Source organism: Podarcis erhardii (assembly GCF_964252035.2).
Source record: "Podarcis erhardii genome assembly, chromosome: 2".
Taxonomy (NCBI): domain Eukaryota; kingdom Metazoa; phylum Chordata; class Lepidosauria; order Squamata; family Lacertidae; genus Podarcis; species Podarcis erhardii.
In genome coordinates this window covers 112,486,545-112,506,914 of record NC_138498.1, presented here as the reverse complement: position 1 = coordinate 112,506,914, position 20,370 = coordinate 112,486,545, and the positions used below count along the sequence as shown (strand labels likewise).

The 20,370-nt window shown below is 46.4% G+C and overlaps 1 protein-coding gene across 1 annotated transcript; it reads right to left on the bottom strand.

The window, feature by feature from the left end:
* Positions 1–103: 103 nt before the first annotated feature.
* Positions 104–6,294, bottom strand: LSM2 (LSM2 homolog, U6 small nuclear RNA and mRNA degradation associated). The gene is made up of 5 exons (XM_081854089.1): positions 6,166–6,294; positions 4,261–4,328; positions 3,909–3,939; positions 2,415–2,474; positions 104–1,397 (listed from the first exon to the last, which is right to left on the bottom strand). The coding sequence occupies exons 1-5, from the start codon at positions 6,166–6,168 to the stop codon at positions 1,272–1,274; spliced, it is 288 nt and encodes a 95-aa protein (XP_081710215.1). The 5' UTR covers positions 6,169–6,294; the 3' UTR covers positions 104–1,271.
* Between the last annotated feature and the right edge of the window lie 14,076 nt (positions 6,295–20,370).

The following is a 20,370-nucleotide window of genomic DNA, read 5'->3' as shown; positions in this document are numbered from 1 at the left end:
ATAAGGAAAATTAAGTGCATGGTCTTATTTTGTGTCATTCATGCAGAACCATGGTTGTGGTATATTCTCAAAGTCCTAGACCGAGCCCATAAGAGCCATAATCTTTCAAATGCAACCTTTTATTCTTCTGCAACTTTACATACAATTTCTCTTTCAATTTGCCCTCTTAAAAAAAAATATGCACAAAGGTCATGAGGAAAACAAAATACAAGAAAATACAAACATGGGCAGGTCCCGTATTTGCGGGCCAAACACAAAAGTTGCTATAAAGCAGGGTTTCCCAAACTTGGGTCCCCAGCAGTTTTTGGACTATAGTTCCCATCATCCCTCCCCACTGGTTCTGCTAGCTAGGGATGATGGGAGTTGTAGTCCAAAAACAGCTGGAGACCCAAGTTTGCTTAGGGAAACTTGGGTGGCCCTGGGGCACCCTCTGCTGGCCAATAGGAGCATTGCCACAGAATCTGAACCACCCCCAGTACTGCTAACTGGAAATTATAGATCGCAGAACTCAAGTCTGCACCACCTAGAATACCCACAGGATTGTGGCCTCTACCGGCAACACAGGTAGGAGAACAAATGAAGGAAGGACAAAAACAATGGGTGGGGGAAAACCCGGAAAGGACATATGGTGGGATATTAGCCCCCCTGTGAAGAAGTAACGTTTCCCACTACTGAACAATGCCATAGGTAGAGCAGATGAAATACTAGAAGCTTTTGCAGGGGCTGGGAAATTGAACTACTGGCTCAAAATAATTACTTTTTTTAAAAAAAGTTGCTGCCATTACCATGGAAGGGGGTTCAGCGTTCCCAACCAGGAACGGAACAGGAGTGTACAGACCACCTCCTTGAACTTAAAGCAAAAGAGAAACCAATGTGTTGCTTCTTGCAGGGTTGGGACCCAGGTTTCGATGCGCTTGGAACAGACCCACCAAAACTGACGGGATTTCAGGTAGCCGTGGCTAAATTCCTATTGATTCCCGTGGGCCTTCTGCAAGGGTGACTTGTAAGTCTGGATCCAGCCCATAGGAGGCAGGCACCAACTCTAGCCTGGGGGACGCATTCTGCCTCCCAACGGGTGCAGGACTGGGGTGGGTGGGTGGGTGGGTGGGTGGGTGCGCACGCACACAGAATATTGGTGGCGGCTTCCATGGCATGGGGGGCAGGTATGTATGGAAGGTGGGTCTAGCTTCCCCACATCTTCATTCAACTCTTTGCCAGGAAAACCACGCAGTGAAGAAAGGGGGAGGGGGATGAAAGCAGGAGGCGCCCCCTCACTGCTTCTGTTGCAAAGCTTCCTTGCGGGCAGCATCCTGCAGCAGCTGCGTGTCGACCTCATCGGCTGGAAGCTGGACGTAGCGGACGACGGAGCCACGAATGAAGCAGTTCTTGACGGACAACTGGAGAGGAAGAATAGTGTTACAGGGTGCAGAGATCACAAGCGTCCGGACTGGACTAGGGGGACGCAACAGTTCAAATCCTCCACTGCGTGACCTTGTGGCCAAACAGCACCCACAGATCTACCCCACAAGGTTGTTTTTGAGGTGGGGGGAGGTGACAGGGCACCAGATGGGGTGGGGGTGGGAAATTAACTCCCCACCCCCAATTCATTTTCAAAAATGCCATTAACTCCTGTATCTAGGAGGCTAAAATGAGACTTGGGTAGAACATCATCTATCAGACATCTGATAGATATCTTTTTGTCCAGGCTTTCTCTGAGCCTAAGACCGGGCCTCGCTATTTCTGAATCCCTGATTTTATTTGTTTTAATAATTATTATTTTCATTTAGTTGTAATTTCTGGATAACACCTTGAGATTTTTTTTTAAATGCCAAGTGGTTTTGAATGGCTCTAAAACAGGGGTCAGCAAACTTTTTCAGCAGGGGGCCGGTCCACTGTCCCTCAGACCTTGGGGGGGGGCGGATTATATTTTTTGGGGGGTGAAATGAACGAATTCCTATGCTCCACAAATAACCCAGAGATGCATTTTAAATAAAAGCACACATTTTACTCATGTAAAAACACCAGGCAGGTCCCACAAATAACCCAGAGATGCATTTTAAATAAAAGGACACATTCTACTCATATAAAAACATGCTGATTCTCAGACCGTCCGTGGGTTGGATTTAGAAGGCAATTGGGCCGCATCCGGCCCCTGGGCCTTAGGTTACATACCCCTGCTCTAAAACAACAAATAATCAGGGTAAGCCTGTGGAAAGTCGGAGTAGGACTTGCGGGTTTTATAGAGGTCCCTCAGATCTCCCCCAACCACCACCAAGAAAAATCCCTGCACTGGTTATGGGGCTTTACAGGTTAAAAGCCAGCAAGAGAGATACCAATTTCTACCTCAGCATTTATCTACACTTCTCACGCCTGCCGTCCCAAATCCCCCCTTTTGCCCTACGTCCATCACTCACCATGTGAGGGTATTTCTCTGGATCAGTCACACTGATGTCTGTGAGCTTGATATTCAGATACTGCAAAGCCAGAGAAGAGAGAGGGTGGGGCGGAACTAAGCAAGCAAAGTTCAAAAGTAATACAACATTCTGCCTAGCGGCCTGTTCATTACTCCTTTGCTGTTTATCCACCTTAATCAACACCTCTGGTCAGCTTCCACTGAACATAGAGCCCTGTTGGGAGCATCTGTGTCAGCATCCCGTCGTCACGGTGACCAACCAGACACCAACGAGAAACCCTCAAACAGAATCTGAGCCCAACAGCCCATTTGCTTTTCCACGCAACTGCTATTCGGAGGGGCGCTGTCTCCCACTGTGGACGCAGAACATGGCCAGGAGAGGTAGCCGCCATTAACAATTATATTTCCCCATCAATTTTCCTAATCTTTTGAGTTGGTGGCCATCGCTGCTCTTTGTGGACCCAATTCAAGAATAAGCTCTGTGATGGTTTTTCCTTCGCCCGTCCAGTGTCTTCCAACACGTTCTGCTTCCCTGGGTGGCCCCATTAGTATTACGAGAGAGGAGGAAGGAAAACTCCTCTCAGTCCGATTTCTTCGTGGCAGGCATCATTTTACACATCTCTGTCACGCCCCACAATTAAAATAAATAAAACCTTATAGCCGCACTACTGAAGAGACATTCTGCTTTCTGTAAGCCTGCTTGCACATATCGTACAGTCAAACATGAAGCCCTTTTAAGAACCAAAACACACATATTTTTCATAAAACCTAGAACATAACGTAAGCAAAACCTGCTAGATCAGATCAGTGGCTCAGTTAGTTCTCCCAGCGGCTGAACAGATGTTTGTGGGAAGCCCAAAAGCAGGGCATGAGTGCGACGAACACTATTCCTCTCCTGCAATTCTGTCTCTTGAGACAGAACCTAGTCATCATGCCCACTAGCTGCAAGTAGTCTTCTCTCGTGAATCTGCCAACCCCCCTTTTAAAGCCATCCAGGTTGTTGGACATCACTGCCAACCGTGGGAGCAAGTTCCATAGTTTAACTATAAGCTGCGCCTACGCAATCCACTAAGAATTAGGGTAGGATATAATCTGTAAACAAGGGACATGGGTGGCGCTGTGGGTTAAACCACAGAGCCTAGGATTCGCCGATCAGAAGGTCAGCGGTTCGAATCCCCGCGACGGGGTGAGCTCCCGTTGCTTGGTCCCTGCTCCTGCCCACCTAGCAGTTTGAAAGCACGTCAAAGTGCAAGTAGATAAATAGGTACCACTCCGGTGGGAAGGTAAACGGCATTTCCGTGCGCTGCTCTGTTTCGCCAGGAGTGGCTTAGTCATGCTGGCCACATGACCCGGAAGCTGTACGCCGGCTCCCTCGGCCAATAAAGCGAGATGAGCGCCGCAACCCCAGAGTCGGTCACAACTGGACCTAATGGTCAGGGGTCCCTTTACCTTTATAATCTGTAAGGAAGAAATAGGCTTTAGGTGTAATTCATACCTGATCCACCGAGTGCAAGGTCCCACATATACTGTAAAAAAGCAGAAAAGGCACAATTAAAAGCCAGCCAGGACATATGGGATATTTGGGGAGGGGTGCAAAAGCTGAGAAATAAAATTTTATTTTTACATCTGAAGGCAGCCCTGTTTAGGGAAGTTTTTTAATGTTTGAAAATTTATTTTGTTTTTAATGTTCTGTTGAAAGGCACCCAGAGTGGCTGGGGAAACCCAGCTAGATGGGCAGGGTAGAAATAGTAAATTTTGTTTTGTTTTTTAGAAAAGGGTTAGGATTCGGGACGAAGGCTCCTGGATTTTCCCCAAGGAGAGCAAGATGTGTTTGTACCCAACTGTACCTCAAATCATTCTTCAGTTCAACCACCACGTCCTTCCCTACCAGGGACTTGAAGAATGAGTAGAAAAGCTGCAATGAAGGAAGAACAAATGTTAAGAGATCACCCAGAGCAGGGGTCAGCAAACTTTTTCGGCAGAGGGCCAGTCCACTGTCCCTCAGACCTTGGGGGGAGCGGACCATTTTTTTGGGGGGGGGATGGACGAATTCCTATGCCCCACAAATAACCCAGAGATGCATTTTAAATAAAAGGACACATTCTACTTATGTAAAAACACGCTGATTCCCGGACCATCTGTGGGCTGGATTGAGAAGGCAGTTGGGTCGCATTCGGCCCCCCGGCCTCAGGTTGCCTACCCCTGACCCAGAGACTCCCTTGCACTTAAAGACAAGACGGCCTCGCACAACTTTTATTCCACTGCTCAGCTGGAAGCATTATGCACCAAACACATCACATATATACATATCAGCTTCCAACAAACGGTGGGAGCACCCAATGTTTCGGACTACAACTCCCATCGTGCCCCTGTCAGCGTAGAGGCTCAGAAAGGAATAGGACCCACAGTCTGAAAAGAGGTTTCTAGCCCCTGTGGCAACAAGTGCTCAACTACAGGTAACCGAAATACCCATCATCCTTTTTCCTCTGCCCATTCACGACTCAGTTTCCCCTTTGCTCCATTGTTTCCTTGCCTCTAATTTAGGCTAAAAGCCCTTCGGGGTAGGAAACAGTGCTCTTTGCCAAGTCGTCGTACACTAATACGGTGTTACACAGAACAACAATAATGGTGCTATTATCACCACCATTATTAAATTTATTACCCGCCCTACACCAGCAGGCCCCAGGGTGGGTTGCCAACACTTTTCAAATTAGCAACAATTAAAATGGATTATAGTACAGTGAGATTAATTGGAAGTCAGTTTTAAATTTCTTTTCTATAAATTTTAAAATTGTGCTCAATACCAAGAATTTATATGATAATTATATTAATCTTCTTATATCTTATAGTGTGGTGGTTTGTTTGATTTTTCTGTTATTTGTTTGTTTGATTGTATGTTTGTTTGTTTACTTGTATGTGCGTCTGTTTCTCATAAATGTACAGTGGTACCTCAGGTTAAGTACTTAATTTGTTCTGGAGGTCCGTTCTTAACCTGAAACTGTTCTTAACCTGAGGTACCACTTTAGGTAATGGGGCCTCCCGCTGCCGCAATACCGTGCGATTTCTGTTCTCATCCTGAAGCAAAGTTCTTAACCCGAGGTACTATTTCTGGGTTAGTGGAGTCTGTAACCTGAAGCGTCTGTAACCCGAGGTACCACTGTATTTATTTTAAATGAATAAAGATATATTTAAAAAATAAAATAAAACAGATTACAGTCATAGAAATAGGGTGGACCCTGGCAACACATTATCTCTGATGTCTAAGGCCAGTGTAAGGAAGTGCTTAACGAGATTCAGCTGAGGTTGTGCATGAGGCTCTTAACTCATAAAGGTTGTGGGTTCAAGACCCACGTCGGGCTAAAGATTTCTGCATTACAGGGGGTTGGACTAGTAAATAACCCTCGTGGTCGCTTCCAACTCTACTATGAAAAGGAGAACATAAAAAGCATTGATCCTAATGATGATGGCGACGCTGTTAGTATTTAAGGTGCATTTTTAAGCTACCCTGCTGCCTGCATTCATCGCCCAAACACAGGCTGCTGTGCTCTGAGTCCAGAAATTAAAAGCAGGAAAAGTTCGCCGACCCCGACTTGCAAGCGGCTTCCCTGACTGCATAATAATAATAATAATAATAATAATAATAATAGCCCCACACACCATTGCCTCCTGCACCCTGCTTTTAGGGGGGGGGGGGAGGAGAAAAAGCAATGGCAGCTGCGTCACAGAACCAGCCCGTGACGTCACAAACTCACCATCGCCGCCGCTCGCCAGACGCAGCAGCAAAGAACCCGCGTGGACCAAACCTCAGAACCCAGAAAGAACTTCCCGGGCTGCGCATGCGTCGTGCGGGCGCTCACGGAACGGGGAAGGGGGCGGGACAACCAGACGCGCTCGGAAAGCGCGGAGGAAGGAAGGTTTTTATTTAAAGGGGCCGCTGCCTAATTATGCCTCGCCCCGCGCCTTAAAGGAGAAGGAGGCTCGCTGCTCAATTGCCCTTTGCGGGTTCTAGGAATGGATAGAAAACTCGTTTTCAACTCTTCAGATTTCCCCTCTAAAAGTGGCCTTAAACACCTGGCCATCCTGGCTGCTGACACGAGGCCGCAGAATCGAATGCATTTCTAGCCATTAAAGCAGAAACTCTTTGCAACGTGTGCACCGGCTAACACGGGTGTCCGCAGACCTGATTCTCCAGTGCAGTGGCTAGACTAGGACCTGGGTTCGAGTTCACACTGGGTACTGTTCGGCCAGTCATTGCCTTTAGCCTACCTCACAAGGTTGGTGTGGGGGAATGAAGCTGCAGGGGGTAGGGCCGGTTAATATGCACTTCACATCCCATTCCCACATGGAGCTGTGACATTTGGAATTTGGGGTTACATGATCCAAGCTCTCCTGCTACCAGCAATATCTAGATCCATAGATGTCAGCCTTCCCTTTTTTTGCGGGAAATTCCGCAAAAAAATAATTCCCGCTGCTATCCCGGATTGTTAGATATCCCATAGACTGTCCCCGGGACAGGTGAGGCTGCTGATCCCTTATTTTCAAATCTGAAAGTTGACAGCTATGTCTAGATCAAAGGTAAAAGGTAAAGGGACCCCTGACCATTTGGCCCAGTTGTGGCCGACTCTGGGGTTGCGGTGCTCATCTCGCTTTTTTGGCCGAGGGAGCCGGTGTACAGCTTCCGGGTCATGTGGCCAGCATGACTAAGCCGCTTCTGGCGAAGCAGAGCAGTGCATGGAAACGCCGTTTACCTTTCCGCCGGAGCGGTACCTATTTATCTACTTGCACTTTGATGTGCTTTCAAACTGCTAGGTTGGCAGGAGCAGGGACCGAGCAATGGGAGCTCACCCCATTGTGGGGATTCGAGCCGCCGACCTTCTGATCAGCAAGTCCTAGGCTCTGTGATTTAACCTACAGCGCCACCCGCGCCCCTTAGACAGATAGAATGATACACATAAAAGGATCTGGACTAGAGATCCTTGTAACAGGGTTGCCATACGTAGAGAATTTCCTGGACATACACGGAATATTGTAGTCAGAAGCAGTGTCTGGGTGGAAATGGGCAAAATGTCCGGGAAAATCCAGAAGTATGGCAAGCCATGTCGGCAGTGTACCGTATTTTTCGCTCTATAAGATGCACCAGACCACAAGACGCACCTAGTTTTTGGAGGAGGAAAACAAGAAAAAAAATATTCTGAATCTCAGAAGCCAGAACAGCAAGAGGGATTGCTGCGCAGTGAAAGCAGCAATCCCTCTTGCTGTTCTGGCTTCTGGGATAGCTGCACAGCCTGCATTCGCTCCATAAGACGCACACACATTTCCCCTTACTATTTAGGAGGGGGGAAAGTGAGTCTTATAGAGCAAAAAATACGGTAATTTTTGCAGATTTTTCTTTTAAAAAAATAGCTCCAAAACAGTATTTCGCTTTTTGAAATATGGCAACCCTATCAATGTAATAAGCTTTGCCTCATTTTGCTTAATGGTAGGGCTGGTCCTGGGCCCAAGGCATTTTGCTGCCTGAGGCGGACAAGACAATGCCATCTATTCTAAGGTTACCAGACGTCCCCATTTCCCCCAGATTTACATATCAGTCCCATACAAAATCCATTGAAGTTGAAAAGTGTCCCCGGATTCATTGGAAAAAATCTGGTAACTTTAATCTGTTCCTCATACAGAAGCCCATCAGGTTGGCATTTGAATCTTACAGCAACACAGGTGACAGGTTATCATCGACCACATCACCTGAGGGCAGTAGGCTAACTGAGGGAGCAGTATTATAGCACAGACCTCTTCTTGCTGCAACTTCATACCTTTCCACAACAGCCTCGCTTCGCCTGATGCTAAAAGCAGCACTGATCATCAAAGCTGTGGCAGAGCTTCCTGGATCAGACCCAGAAAGAGGGCCTTAAATTGCTCTTCTTTTTGTCCCCTGTTTAATGTAATCGCAGCAAACATGTACAAACTCATTGCTTCCACCCAGGGGCAGGAGAGATTCAAGCCCTTGCATTGCTTTCCCAAAATACGTAAAATATATTGGGGGAATACTCCTGACTAAGTCAGTTCCGTAAGTTGACACTTGCAGCTTGATCCTCTTGCAATTCCTTTGTCAGTTCAATCAGATGAGAGGCTACATGTGACAAGCTGCAAGACAGGGCACACCTGTGTTCCGGTTGCTATGGAGACACTGCCTAAAATGGCTTCCCGGTGGCAAGACCCTCCCTCTCCCAGCAGAAAACAAAATATAGCACCCAACAAAGCACTCATATTTGTGAGCCCCACATTCCTGGCAACCGCTGGGGATGGGGCAGAGAGAGACTGACTGCCATGATGGCCCCGATCCACTTAGGGAGTACTTCTAAACTACAGCCAAGGCGTGAAGCGGACCATCACAGAGAGGTCATAAGAACATAACAGCCCTGCTGGATCAGACCTAAGGCCTATCTTGTCCATGGCACATACCCATCAACTGTCTGGGACATCCCATTTGAGAGCAAGATTACAGCCAAACACACATATTGAGCGAGATTGTGGCACCCTGAAACATGTTTTAGGGTGCAACGCTCTTGCACAGGTCACATGACTTGCACGGGAGAATGTCCTGGCAGACGCGTCCTGGTTTTGCTCTGGGACAAGTTGGAGGCTATGGTTACATCATTCCCATAACTAAAGCTACCACAAATATATCAATGTTTTCAAAAGTAGGAAAATTGGCTTTTGAAAAAACAAGGGGTCCACAGTACTTAGTTAACTGGGCCGAGCTAAACGGCCTCGGTCCTGTATACCTGAAGGAGTGTCTCCACCCCCATCGTTCTGCCCGGACACAGAGGTCCAGTGCTGAGGGCCTTCTGGCAGTTCCTTCACTGCGAGAAGCAAAGCTACAGGGAACCAGGCAGAGGGTCTTTTTGGTGGTGGCGCCCGCCCTATGGAACATGCCCCCATCAGATGTCAAGGAAATAAACAAGTATCTGACTTTTAGAAGATATCTGCAGGCAGCCCTGTTCAGGGAAGTTTTTAATGTGTGACATTTTAATGTATTTTTCATCTTTGTTGGAAGCTGCCCAGAGCGGCTGGGGAAAGCCAGCCAGATGGGCGGGGTACAAATAATAAATGATTATTATTATTACTGGGAGCCGCTAGCATAAACCATCTGAATACTGCTCAACTGTTAGGAAGTTCAAAGTACCGACAGTGACAAAAGCATGAAAAAGGTTAACTATGGGAACACAGTGGAGAATTTTGGGAGGGGGAAAAAGATGGCCACTCTGCAGAAAGTCCCCTTCAGCAATCCTTTTTATTGTGCATTCATGATGACTTGCGCACACGATGTTTTCAGGGCAGTCACACATGAGCCCACGTTTACAATACTGTTTGAACCTGCAAAGATTTTGGGAGATTTGTACTCCTTCATTTCCAACCTGTGCATATCCCGTGACCGCCTACTGAAATCCCATAACTTTTAACATAATAAACGTCGTGATATATTTTGTCCTGCTTTTGCTCTGTCGTAGCCCACCCCGTTCCCCGTCCCAGATAGCAATTACGTGGTTGCGCTGAGGTGGCACAAATTGAAAATGGAATAAAACTTCTGCTAATGCACTAATTATTGTGTCAAGCACAGGTTGTGGAACACACCCACATGAAAGCAGCCGTCTGGAGGGGCCCGAGGAGAGTCAGATAAAGGAAAAATCTCAGAAATTTCCTCCAAAGCCTTTCTGCGGGAAAATCTCTGCTCCACTCTGGTGCAGAGCAATGAGAGAAGGGAAGATTACATCCCGGCGTCGACGTGAGCATGAGCAATCATAAGATGTAATGAAATGTTGACGTGGACACAGAGTAGGCTGAAGATTGCATGGTTCACAAATGGAGACAGATGCGTCAGTATATCTGCATTGGTGGCCATAATTTATATAGCTACCTGGAGCTGTAAACCTATAAAAGAGATTTTGATTTGGGGCACCAACGCATGCACACTCATCCTTTGATGGCTGTTATTTTTATGGCGAAAACAAATTACTGCTTTCTTTGATCAGCCTGAGGCCCGCCTCTTCTTTTCTCACCTGTTATTTGTGTGTGTGATCCTTTGTGCTCTCTGTTCTTTACAGAAACTCTTTGGGTTTGTTTTCTGCATCTTTATACGTCTGGAGAGGATTTCTATCAAGAGATAAGCAAGGTCTTTTCCTCAAACATCCTCAAAAGAGGGCTAGGGTATTCACTTGTGTGTTAGCAAAAAAGAGGCCGCAGATTTGCCTAGCAATCACATTTATTTAAGTATTTGTAGATGCACATTTGGGGGGGGGGGTGTCAAATAGAAATGCAATACGTACAGTGGTACCTCTGGTTAAGAACTTAATTCATTCCAGAGGTCCGTTCTTAACCTGAAATAGTTCTTAACCTGAGGCGCCACTTTAGCTTATGGGGCCTCCTGCTGCTGCGCCGCTGCCGCCTCGCAATTTCTGTTCTCATCCTGAAGCAAAGTTCTTAACCCGAGGTACTATTTCTGGGTTAGCAGAGTCTGTAACCTGAAGCGCATGTAACCTGAGGTACCACTGTACATCTCACCATAGTGGAGAAGACTCTCCACAGTTGACTTGCACAGCTGCTTCGCCATCTAGTTGTTTCCTGTGAAGAGGCAACCTCGAGACCCCTGCCCTCCCTTCGAATGGATCTTTCCTTTAAACCAGACTTGGACCAGCCTTTCTGATGGAGCGAGGCTTCAAAGAGAAGACTGCCCTGTGAAAATAGGACACACAGGGCCTAAGGATCACTCAGGCCAAAGATCACATCACTCGCATCAGAACAGGAGTCACAACCCCTTAGGGACTATGGTGACATTTGCAAACCAGAGAAACTGTTGTGGGCATTGCAAACACACACGCATGCACAAAATATCACCTACGTTGTTGGCTACAAGAGAATGCTTCTTTCAAACCTAATTTCAGCAGGGGAAGAGGAGCTTCTGGGGTGCCATGGAAAACCCCTCCAGGCGCATGTGTGCCCTCGGGCGCCGTGTTGGCAATCACTAGATTTCTTTAACAATATATATTTTAATTTTTAAGCAATGGGAGGAATTCAACAGTTGCTTGTTCTGCCAGGGAAAGCATTCTGCTTTGCCAGGTGAAACAAACCCTTGCCTCTCCTACCCCTATTCAAGGTGTTCTCCTGACTCCCCCAGAGTAGATTTAAGGTGTAGTTTGTGGGGAGGGGGGAAAGTCCTATTGTGCAAGCAGAAGCCCTTGTGGGTGGGAATCATAAGTTGAAGCCCAGCCTTTACAAACCACATCAGGTTCTCCAACACGGAGCCGGAGCCGTCAACAAAAGTTAAGAACGAGCAAACAAATGAGGTGTACAAGCAGAAAAAAGTGCATATTAGTCATTGACAACCCCCTAGATTAAAGGATTTTAAGGGTTCACACTAGAGTTTTTTTGGCACCAAGGGCAAATGTTAAAACCTGTTCCCTCCAACCTCCCTCAGATTTTTTTTTTCTTTAGCTAAAGGGGGGGGGTAGTTTTAGCTTAGCCCTCTCCCTATTTTAACTCTTTACTTGCAGAGAGATCCTCTCCCTAGCAAAGCATTTTAAAATGCAAATCTCCACCAGCAGTATAAAATTGTATAATCCATCCTACCAGCCCAAGACTCTGCCACTTATTCCACTATATGTGTAGGTCCAGCCTTAATAAAGAAGTCAAGCAGAACCCAGAGGTCCTTGCAGTGAACAAGACATTGTCCCCTGCTGAAGATAGTGCCTCTGAGGATGTCAAGAGTACCGTATTTTTCGCCCTATAGGACGCACCGCCCCATAGGACGCACCTAGTTTTTTGGGGGGGAAATAAAGAAAATAAATGTATTCCCCCTCCCCGCAGCCGCGGCTTCAGCGCGCCCCACGCTCCGAACAGCAGGCTGCTATCCGCAGCCTAGGGAGCCCTGCGGGAACTCCCGTGGGCTCCCCAGGCTTGCTGATAGCTTCCTGAAGCCTGGAGAGCGAGAGGGGTCGGTGTGCACCGACCCCTCTCGCTCTCCAAGCTTCAGCGAAAGCCTGCATTCGCCCCATAGGACGCACACAGACTTCCCCTTCATTTTTGGAGGGGGAAAAGTGCATCCTATAGGGCGAAAAATACGGTACATTTCTCTGCCACTGTTTCCTCTGCTACTGCATTCTGAACCCCTTCTCTATGTCTAGCTTTTCGCCTAGGACTGACATTTCCAAGCCTTTTGTCTTTATGTTTTTGCAAATCCAGGTTTTCCACCAGCTGTATATTTACCAGAGAACTTCATTCAATCCAAAATCCCTGACAAATGTACCTGTGTGATACGCATCTTTGCAACTGCAGGTTTGTCTTATTCATGCTCTGAATTTTAGATGTGCACTTAAACCCTCTCTGTGTGCACCTAAAATGCAGTGAAGTAGGAGCTCAGGTTTCCTATACATTCAGCCATGCTTGTGGAGCTGTGGGGAAAACACAAGCAACTGTATCTTTCTTCTGACTAGATTCCACTCCTTGTGTCTCCTACATGACCAATGTCTCGCCTCGCAGTGTCTGGTATGAACCAGGAGTACCATGTTGCAAAACTCTGGGCTAGTGGCAAATTATTGTTTCTGCTGCTCTTACCACCACCTTCATCACTGTAATTACTATCGTAAGTCAACCTGCTTCACCCATCTGATGAAATTGCCCATGGCCTACAAAAGTTCATTCCATAACCAATTATTTATGGAGTTCTGGACACATAAAATCTCTCCAGGACCTTCTTTTAATAGGGTTGGGTAGAAGAGGAAGCTGCCAACATTGTCCCTTGCGACAAGAAGCCTACACATTGTCCCTTCTGACAACTCGAAGAATACCTAAATCTCAAATGCTGAAACCAATTATCTCAGTTGTTAGACTGGTCAATGATTTAGTTCAACCTGGTTCCCGCCAGATGTTTTAGACAGCAATTTTCATCAGACCTAGCAGTTAAAGCTATGGTTTTCCCCGTAGTGATGTATGGATGTGAGAGCTGGACCATAAAGAAGGCTGATCGCCGAAGAATTGATGCTTTTGAATTATGGTGTTGGAGGAGACTCTTGAGAGTCCCATGGACTGCAAGAAGATCAAACCTATCCATTCTGAAGGAAATCAGCCCTGAGTGCTCACTGGAAGGACAGATCCTGAAGCTGAGGCTCCAATACTTTGGCCACCTCATGAGAAGAGAAGACTCCCTGGAAAAGACCCTGATGTTGTGAAAGATTGAGGGCACAAGGAGAAGGGGACGACAGAGGACGAGATGGTTGGACAGTGTTCTCGAAGCTACTAACATAAATTTGACCAAACTGCGGGAGGCAGTGGAAGACGGGAGTGCCTGGCGTGCTCTGGTCCATGGGGTCACGAAGAGACAGACACAACTAAACGACTAAATAACAACAATAATGTATTAGGACATTATTATATTTAGATGTATTGTGTTAAAGTTTTTTTGAGAACATAAATTGTGCTCCGGCGGCGCGGTGGCAGCGGGAGGCACCATTAGCTAAAGTAGTGCTTCAGGTTAAGAACAGTTTCAGGTTAAGAACGGACCTCCGGAATGAATTAAGTTCTTAACCTGAGGTACCACTGTCTTATTAATATGGAATAGGACATCCCTATTTTCATCAGAGAAATGTTGGAGGGTATGTAATTGTGCAGGTAACCCCAACAGCCAAGTCTGATCAGGTTCATATGGGTGCAGGGTGTGTGTGTCATCAAATATGAATATGAACAGAGATGGGAACAAACACCAGTTTCTCTTGTAAGTTGTTGCTATTTAGTACCACCAGCAGGAATGTGCACTATACATTTAAAACAGTATGCTACCACTTTAAACCTCCTGGCTTCCCCCAAAGAATCCTGGGAGCTGTAGTTTGTTAAGCGCACTGAGAGTTGTTGAGAGACCCCCTACTCCACTCCCAGAGTTACAATTCCTAGAGTAAAGGACTGAATTAACTGGTCCTTCACAGCTCCCTGAGACGGGTAGCCAGACATTTGGGTGTCATCAGCTTTGTCCCAGTAAGGTCCTGACTGGTGTCATTTTGAAATAGGGCCATGCCAGGGATACCATGTGCCAGGAATACAATATAAGCAAGGATAAGCACCTGCCCATTATTCAGCCTTATCAACAGCAGCATCCGTCGTTGCAACACACCCACTATCCGTGCCTCTCTGCCTTTCAAAACCTGCTCAGCTGCCAACCCACACAATAGCCTCTGTAAAATCCACATGTGTTTATATTTGTAGACGAAGGTGGATATCATTTTGCCACATTCATTAAATGCCAGTAGCAGCCAAAGAAGCTTGGCACACAAGTAAAGGCCATTGGCTTTTTGCAAAACACGGTCCCTATAAATGATGCAGTTAAGTGCCTGTGATATTCTTTAAAAACACACACATGTAACAGCTAAGCAACTGCTTCCAAAAATGGAACTTTTAGACAATGCCGTGTCATAGTGAACATGAAAACCATGCTAGCCATGAGAAGCACACACGGCAACGGGGCTTTCCCGCTTGTAATGAACCGCCTTTCCAGAGAGACGAGCTATTTCAGCACCAAGTGATGCATGATTTGAATGTGGTCCCTGCTCAGACTTCTGCAGCTTGGGAACCTTATTTTGCATTCCTCACATCCTCTTTCTGATAGCTGCCAACACACAAGGAAACTTTATTCTTCGGATCAAGGCCCTTTGCTGCCTGCCTGGAATATTTGCTTGTGTGTGTCTTTGCACGAAGCCTACAGCAGATTATAAATTAAGAGGATCTGCGTGTTTTTTCTTAACTAAAAGTTCCAAGATCCACAAACCAAAATAAAATAACAAATACAAAATGATTACTGCACTTGAAAGCCATTACTTGTATGTTTACACTGTACAGCACACAGCACAAGCTGCAATATTCTGAGGAAGAAGAAATAAATTTTACTGAAGTAAAACACACTCAGTGTGCTATACAGTGGTACCTCGGTTTACAAACTTAATCCGTTCCGGAAGTCTGTTTTAAACCGAAACCGTTCTTAAACCAAGGTGTGCTTTCCCTAATAAGACCTCCCGCTTCCAGTACCCTTCCACCATTCGGCTTCCGTTTTTAGACCAAGGTAAAATTCGCAAACCGGGACACTACTTCCTGTTTTGTGGGGTTCGTAAACCAAATAGTTCGTAAACAGGGCTGTTCTTAAGCTGAGGTACCACTGTAATGGCTAGAGGACTGAACTTGGATTTAGGGATGCTCTGATCCACCAGTCCAAAGGAGGGCTTGTGCGAGTAGTTGGGTACAGAGATACCAAAGAAGGAGACGAAAAAGGCCAGAGTGCTCAGTTCCAATGCTTTATTAAAGTAAGGTGTAGTCGACTTACAGCAAAGCAGCCTGCCAGTTCTTTTAGCTTTTGCAGACACAGGACGGACACCGCAGAGAGGAGATATTTTTTCTGCACCCAAGCATACGCAAAGCAGCATGTGTCACTTTGGCCAGGACTTCCCATCACTTCACCTGCCCAGGTGAGGGCCTAGGTGGCAGTTACCCAAATCTTACAGCTAGCTTTCCTTTTCTGGGCTTGGAGCCCAGCACCCCAATCCCACAGATAAGGACGACATCAAAGCAAGCCAATTAACGTATATCAAAGCAAGTGCATATAAGCAATGAGGTGTCTGCTCGTTGCCGCAGCAACTACCAATTAATTGTGGGGTTATCTCGACTACCACAAAGCTTCCGGAACAGTTCACCTTTGGTTCAACACAGGCGGGGCGGGGCGGGGAGTCTGACCTGAGCTTGTGCCTTTCGGAGCTGCTTGATCTGCAGAGACTGGCAAGCAAAGCTTTCCAAGGTGATCCATGGCAAGCAAAGCTTTCCAAGGCGATCAGCTGCTAAGATCCGCTCTGGAAGGCAAGAGAGCAAGAGCCAGTGAAAAGGTTGAGTCAAGGAGATCTGGGATGTGTGAGAGACAAGATGCATTAAACCCTTTCACTCCTGCCTTGTCTCAAATGATACTGACCAGAGGACGATGGAAGCTCTCAACTGTCACACTGAACAGCATTTTAATAAATAATAATATTTTTTTTATTTATACCCCGTCCTTCCCGGTTCAGAAAACCGGGCTCAGGGCAGCTAACAACAAATTTAAAACACTTAATTGTAAAAGCAGCATAAAATACAGTATAAAAACGTGAATAACAATAAAATTCAAAATTTGGAGATCAGTTTGGGGGAAATCCATCTAATAAGCATTATATAGTCACCAGGGAGGCCAGGGGAGAATTAGCTGTGGGGTCTCAGAGCGGATGATCTTCATAAAAGGGGAGTGGGAGGGAAGGGAAGGGAAATGAAAGATCAGGCTGAATTCAAATTAAAGGCCAGGCGGAATAGCTCTGTATTACAGGCCCAGCGGAAGGAGGTTAAATCCTGAAGGGCCCTGATCTCATGGGACAGAGCATTCCACCAGATCGGAGCCATCACTGAGAAGGCCCTGGCCCTGGTGGAGGATAGTCTGACTTCCTTAGGGCCCAGGACCTCTAAACTATGGTTATTCATGGACCTTACGGTCCTCTGTGGGGCATACCAGGAGAGACGGTCCCGTAGATATGAGGGCCCTAAGCCACAAAGGGCTTTAAAGGTCAAAACCAGCACCTTAAACTTGACCGAATACTCCACTGGTAAAGCACTGCAACTGGTAAAGCACTGGGTGAATATGCTCCCATGGCAGGGACCCTGTGAGAAGCCTTGCTGCAGGATTCTGCACTCGCTGGAGTTTGAGGGACAGTTTCAAGGGCAGCCCCGCATAGAGTGAATTACAGTAGTCAAGCCTGGAGGTGACCGTCACATGGATCACTGTGGCCAGGTCGGGGCGGGAAAAGTAAGGGACCCCCAAAAGCGTCCCCACAAGCCAAAAATAGGGGCAAAAGATAGAGAATGAGGCAAAAGACAGGAAGATGGGGGGTGGTAGAAGGTCTCCTAACTATTATTATTATTATTATTATTATTATTATTATTATTATTATTATTATTATTTATATACCGCCCTATACCCAGGGGTCTCAGGGCGGTTCACAGAATAGAATCAAGACATAAAACCACAAAATACATAATAAAAATATAAACGACAACCCAATAACACCCCCCTCCACAACAAAAACATTTTAAAAGGACATAGGATGTCAATCAAATCACCCAAAGGCTTGGTTAAAGAGGAACATTTTTGCCTGGTGCCTAAAGGTGTATAATGAAGGCACCAGCCGAACTTCCCTGGGGAGAGCATCCACAGATGGGGAGCCACTGCAGAAAAGGCCTCATTCTCGTGTTGCTACCCTCCGAACCTCTTAAGGAAGAGCCACATGAAGGAGGGCCTCAGAAGATGATCTCAGGTTCCAAGAAGGTTCATATGGGGAGAGGCGGTCCTTGAGGTATTGTGGTCCTGAACCGTTCAAGGCTTTATAGGTCAAAACCAGCACTTTGAATTGGGCCCGGAAACTAATTGGTAGCCAGTGCAGTCGGACCAGGGATCGGTGTAATATGCTCAAACTGTCTTGCTCCGGTGAGCAACCTGGTTGCTGAATTTCATGCACTTTCATGATTAAAAGGTAAAGGGACCCCTGACCATTAGGTCCAGTCGTGACCGACTCTGGGGTTGCGGCATTCATCTCGCTTTATTGGCCGAGGGAGCCGGCGTACAGCTTCCGGGTCATGTGGCCAGCATGACTAAGCTGCTTCTGGCGAACCAGAGCAGCACACGGAAACGCTGTTTACCTTCCCACCGGAGCGGTACCTATTTATCTACTTGCATTTTAACATTTTTTCGAACTGCTAGGTTGGCAGGAGCAGGGACCAAGCAACGGGAGCTCACCCTGTCACGGGGATTCAAACTGCTGACCTTCTGATCAATAAGTCCTAGACTTTGTGGTTTAACCCACAGCAGTGGTACCTCAGGTTAAGTACTTAATTCATTCTGGAGGTTCGTTTTTAACCTGAAACTGTTCTTAACCTGAAGCACCACTTTAGCTAATAGGGCCTGCTGCTGCCGCTGCGCCGCCGGAGCACGATTTCTGTTCTCATCCTGAAGCAAAGTTCTTAACCTGAAGCACTGTTTCTGGGTTAGTGGAGTCTGTAACCTGAAGCATATGTAACCAGAGGTACCACTGTAGTATCATGGCGGTTATCCGTGATCTCACTTTCAATAGTGTTTGCACCTGCAAAAGGTCTGGGGCAGGCATTCTCCTTCATTTCCGATCAGACATCCTACTGAAATCCTGTAACTTTTTATACCGCAAATATTGCAGTTTATTTTATTTTTTGCCCCACGTTCGCTGCCTTACAGTGCAAGACTGTCCCCTCCAGATGGCAATAACATGGTAGCATTGGGGAAGCATTGCAGAACAGCTAATAAAAAAAGAATGCCGTGTGGACAGTCCGGTATAAATCTGCTTGCATTGCACTACGGTTGCATCAATGACAGGTTTCAAAATATACCTGCGAAAAGACACCAGCCTGGAGGGGCCCAAGGACTGTATAAATAGGGATATTTGAAGTTTACATTGCCGCACACAGTGGATTGAATATAGATTGGTACCTCGGGTTAAGTACTTAATTTGTTCCGGAGGTCCGTTCTTAACCTGAAACTGTTCACCACACGATTTCCATTCTCATCCTGAGGTAAAGTTCTCAACCCGAGGTACTATATCTAGGTTAGCGGAATCTGTAACCTGAAGCGTATGTAACCTGAAGCGTATGTAACCTGAGGTACCACTTTATTGGATGCATTGTTACACCCCAGATCCCAGCTTCCCGGTGTCTGTTGCTATTTTTGTGACAAAATAGCATCACACAACAGCTTGGCTAATTAGTAGCTATCATGAGGATTTCCTTTCCTTGTGAGTAATGGATTTGTAAATGGTGAAGGGATTATATATATATATATCTCGATAGATTTAATCCGCGGGTCATTAAATGCTGAAAGAAATAATCTATAGTGGATTTAATTTAGGCACCCAACTGTTAAATGCCTAAACGGCTTTGTTTGAAAGCTCTCAGCAATAGAAGAGGAGGTAATCTGGCCTAAGCGCTTAAGAGAAAAGGCAGGAGCGAAAGTTAAAGATGTGCATCCCATTCTATTCGAAAGCACCCCTAAGTGCAAGTAGATAAATAGGTACCGCTTTCTAGCGGAAAGGTAAACGGCGTTTCCGTGTGCTGCGCTGGTGCTGGCTCGCCAGAGCAGCTTCGTCATGCTGGCCACGTGACCCGGAAGTGTCTCCGGACAGCGCTGGCCCCCGGCCTCTTGAGTGAGATGGGCGCACAACCCTAGAGTCGGACACGACTGGCCCGTAAGGGCAGGGGTACCTTTACCTTTAACTGGAACTGTGTGACATTCCAAAGTGTCACTGCCCCGTTGATTTGGAAAGGAACACTGCAAACTTTTCTTAGACAATCTCTGACCCTTTCTCTGTAATAGGTTCCTTGTCTGCAACAGCCTGGCTTCCTCTTTGATAAGAATCTGATGGGCTGAGCACATGAGTTATACCCAGTGACTCAGCAATTGTTTGTGCATCATAATTTGCCCATGCAAACTGGTAAGCAACAATCACACTGATTCCTGTCTTTTAAAAGCTGCTGCCGTACAGAAGTACGGTGGTACCTCAGGTTACATACGCTTCAGGTTACATACGCTTCAGGTTACAGACTCCGCTAACCCAGAAATAGTACTTCAGGTTAAGAACTTTGCTTCAGGATGAGAACATAAATCGTGTTCCGGCAGCGCGGCAGCAGCAGGAGGCCCCATTAGCTAAAGTGGTGCTTCAGGTTAAGAACAGTTTCAGTTTAAGTTTAAGTACGGACCTCCACAACAAATTAAGTAGTTAACCTGAGGTACCACTGTAGATGAAACTTGTGCAAAGGTTTTAATTTTTATTTATTTTTTTAAAATAATTTTTATTGAATGATTTTATGTTACAAAAAACAATACAACCATACTA